This window comes from Buceros rhinoceros, unplaced genomic scaffold, assembly GCF_000710305.1.
Source record: "Buceros rhinoceros silvestris isolate BGI_N320 unplaced genomic scaffold, ASM71030v1 scaffold27307, whole genome shotgun sequence".
Lineage (NCBI taxonomy): Eukaryota > Metazoa > Chordata > Aves > Bucerotiformes > Bucerotidae > Buceros > Buceros rhinoceros.
Window position 1 is genome coordinate 3,648 of NW_010423213.1, and position 3,588 is coordinate 7,235.

Consider the following 3,588-nt stretch of genomic DNA (forward strand, 5'->3'; position numbering starts at 1 on the left):
GTGTGAGTTGAAAAAATGGGGGGGGGGGAGCTTTAGTACTTTGTGTTGGGCAGCAAACTCCCGGCTAGTGGGGGGGTGAGTTTTTCTGGTCACCACATTGTCAGGGAGTAGATGCATCGTGGTGGATGGGAGGCACACAGTAAATCCGTAGTGGTGCTGGCATGGTTTGGCTTAATGCCTTGTCCTGCCGTTGAGGGCTGTGAGGTGGGTGCACTGATTTGATTTCTAGCTGTATTCAGAAACAGCCCCAGCCCTGTCATGGCTGCTCTGAGCATCGCAGGAAGCTGTGGGCTTGATGGACCTGTCGAGTTTTGCCTCTTAGCCAGCCAGTGGCCCCCTGGTCCTCAGGTTAATGTCTTTAACCACCAGAAACCCACTTACTGCTGAAGATGCTGTTTGGTCTGCGTGGCTGTAGAGAGCCCCAGGGTAACTGCTTCCCACATTTCGCTGGTTCAAGTACATCCTTCATGCAAGGCAGGATGAGGAGTATCTCCCTCACCCCCTTGGGTAGTGGTGAATCGCATAGTGGTGCCCTTAATGCAGGGCAGGGGCCGAACAGGAAACATGCAGCCTTTCCGATATGGTTCCCACTCAGCTTGTCCCATGCAGACAAGTCCCTCTCCCACTCGATAAAAATCCATCTCTAAGTCATGGTGATGCTCTGTAGGATTTGAAATTCTGACTGCCTTGAGAAAAGGCTGGAGCTAAGAGGGGAAAATGAAAACAGCAGGTTGAGGAGGTGGCCTCACAACATAACCAATAAAATACAATAGTACCTGGAGAGGCCCAGTTCTGCCCCTGCAGCAGTTTAGTCCAGCTCCATCTCTGGTGCTTCCTTTCCATAGCAGCAGCATGTTTGAGAGCACAGACAGCGAGCGTCTTGTGCCTCTGAATAATCCTCATGCTGCTTTTGCTGACACAAACTTCTCCTTTCTCTAGCTGCCTGCAGAACGCTCAGTGTGAGCTCTAAAGCTTTGCCATCCCCAGTGCTTGTCGCTCCTTCCCCAGCCAAGAAACCTGGTTTCTGCCTTGCAGAGGAGCTGGAGGAGGTGTTGCTGGGGGTCGTGGTTCAAGTGTTCCCCATTTTGCAGAAGGTTCCTGCTGCTTGGTTGTGTTTCTGTCTCTATACGCTCTGCAGGGCTGTGTGGCGGTGGGCACACCATGGGTGCTTCCAGCTGATGTGGTGGAGGGGCTGCTGGAAGGCTACAGAGTGGGGTTTTAGAGCCTGATGTTTGCTTGATGAAGCTCAGCTATGACCTTGGTCAAGCCACCTATCCCTCCACGCCTCCTGGTAAGGGGCGTGTTGTGATCAGTGGCAAAAAGACCCTCCACAGATGTACAGTGTCCTTCTTCTTCAAGGGTGGAGGGATGTGGCCAGTGTCCTGCTCAGGGTGTTTTGTCCTGTGTGTTTCATGCTCTGCCAGCCGTAGCTGCTGGAAACTCTTCTATTTGAACTGGGATGTCCCTGTGGCAGTGGCAGGGAGGTGGAGGTGACCCGGCCAAGGATGTGGGGCATGATCAGGACCCTGGTGGCCTCATGGGCGGTGGTGGGTCTTGGATGGCAGAGCTAATTTGGACCGTAAGTGCATGGTGCTAGGGTTTTTGTGTGATCGCAGCGAGGAAAGTGTGGAGGTACCAGTCAGTGCTCACAGAATGAGATGCAGCGAATCTTCTGAGCCCTTGGAAAGCCTGAGGACCCACCTCTGAAAATGCTGCCTTGGCCGTTAAAGTCCTGCTGGTGCTGTGTGTGGGGGCTGTGCCAGAGCAAAGGGTGCAATATTGCACATGTTCAGACATTTCCACGGTCAGTGTGAACTCTTCTCGTCTGGTCACAGGAGAAAGGAATGCTTTTGATACCTCAGGAGAGAACTTCCCTCCACGTAAGGTCTGTGAGGTGTCCAGAGGCGGACAGGGCAGCTGGACAGACAGAAGTTCCAATTTGGCCCCTGGAGCTGCTGCTGTGCCCTTTGGTGAGCGACTGCAGGTGTGTGCTGGCGTTCCCCATCCGTCAAATGGGGGAGAGGGGCAATTCCTCTTTGGAAATCAGCCTGTCAGGATCCTGCCTTTGTCCAGGAGGTTGGAGTTATCTTATGCTATAAAACATTTTACACAGGCTTAGAAAACATCCTGCTACCTCTCTGTGGTGAATGCTGGAGCGGTGAAGAGGTGCAGAGGTGGCCCCTGAAGCTTCTGGTGGTCTTCTGGCCTGTGGGAAGCAAAGGCAGGAGTGGAGATGGGACAAAGTATTGATCAATCCTCAAGTATCTGTAGAGGAAACCTTCCTACGAGGCCTTCCAGAAAAGGAGATTAGGAGAGTCCTCACAAACAGTGTCGGGGGTTGAGTACTATGCAGGCATTGCTCTTCACCACAGGTCATTTTCTCAGACCCACAAGTCTGGCTTACGGTCCCCTGAGTAGGTTAGGAGACTTCATCTGGAGATGATGCCTTATTTCCAGCTGTTTACACCTCTGGATGTCAGCCAGACACTTGGGCAGGATGTTAAACCTCAAGTGCCTGCTGCCATCAGCACATCTGTGACACAGCCACCTATCCCTGCAGCACCATGGCCACCACTGGGTTTGTGTGTTTATTTCATGCCCTGCGCCAGCTTGTGATGAGGGATGGCTCTCAAATCCAGGTCCCGGTAGTGCTGTACTGCTCTGGGATGAAGCAACTCCCCTTTCCTCACCAGCAAGGTTTGCAGGAGCCAGAAGTGTCTCCTTAAGGCAGCTTGAGGCCAGGCAATGCGCTTTTTCCATTACCACCCCAAGCTCTGCCCATGGTTTCCATCTCCTCACAGGATGCTTCTCGCATCTACTCCTCCGCAAGCAGAGCACAACATGTGGGATTTCTTTTTTTGAAGTGGGGGAAAAAAAAAATCTGCAAACTTGATGAAAACACTCTGTGGAGTTTGCTGTCCCCCAGCCAGGGCTGCAAGAGGGTGGGCAGTGCTGCCCGTGCCGGCAGAGTGGAGCCGCCAGCCAGTTGCTCAGTGCTCGTGGGGGTGGGATGGAGAGACTTGGCAAAGCCCCTGTGTGCGTGTCCCCCCACCCCGCAGCTACATCCAGCAAGACATGATGCAGTATTTCTAGCCAGGTTTTTAATAGCTACATCTGCGTGAAATGCAGCTCGCCTCTATCGGTGTTTGGCAGGCACCGGAGAATTTGGGGCTGGTTGCTTCCAGGGCTGGGTGCCTGTGAAGCGTTGGAGTGGTGGCTGAGGAGGCATCAGAAAGGGCATTTGTGCACTGGATTTTCCTGTGGCCCTGGCTTGAGGGTGTGTTCGTATTGGAGGTGCTGTTTTAGGGTGTCCTGTAGATGCACCAGGGTGGGGACACCCTGGCCTGTCCCCACAAATTCACTGCTGGAGAGGATCGTAGACTGGTTTGGGTGGGAAGGGACCTTCAGAGGTCATCTAGTCCAACTCCCTGCAGGGGACAGGGACATCTACAACTAGAGCAGATGGGTCCCAGAGCCCCAACACCCAACCTGACCTCCAATGCTGCCAGGGATGGGGCTTCTCCCACCTCTCGGGGCAACCTGGGCCAGGGTCTCCCCACCCTCAGCAGAAACAGTTTCTCCCTTCTC

The 3,588-nt window shown here is 53.7% G+C and overlaps 1 protein-coding gene across 1 annotated transcript in view; it reads left to right on the plus strand.

Annotated features, from left to right (window-relative positions):
- Nucleotides 1-1,008: 1,008 nt before the first annotated feature.
- The window catches only part of TRAM2 (translocation associated membrane protein 2), a gene marked incomplete at its 5' end in the record, with an annotated part of 10,768 nt that continues 8,188 nt past the window's right edge, over nt 1,009-3,588 (plus strand). Inside the window, one exon of the mRNA XM_010140364.1 lies at nt 1,009-1,073. Within this exon, the coding sequence (XP_010138666.1) occupies nt 1,009-1,073 (65 nt within the window). The remainder of the gene's footprint in view (nt 1,074-3,588) is intronic.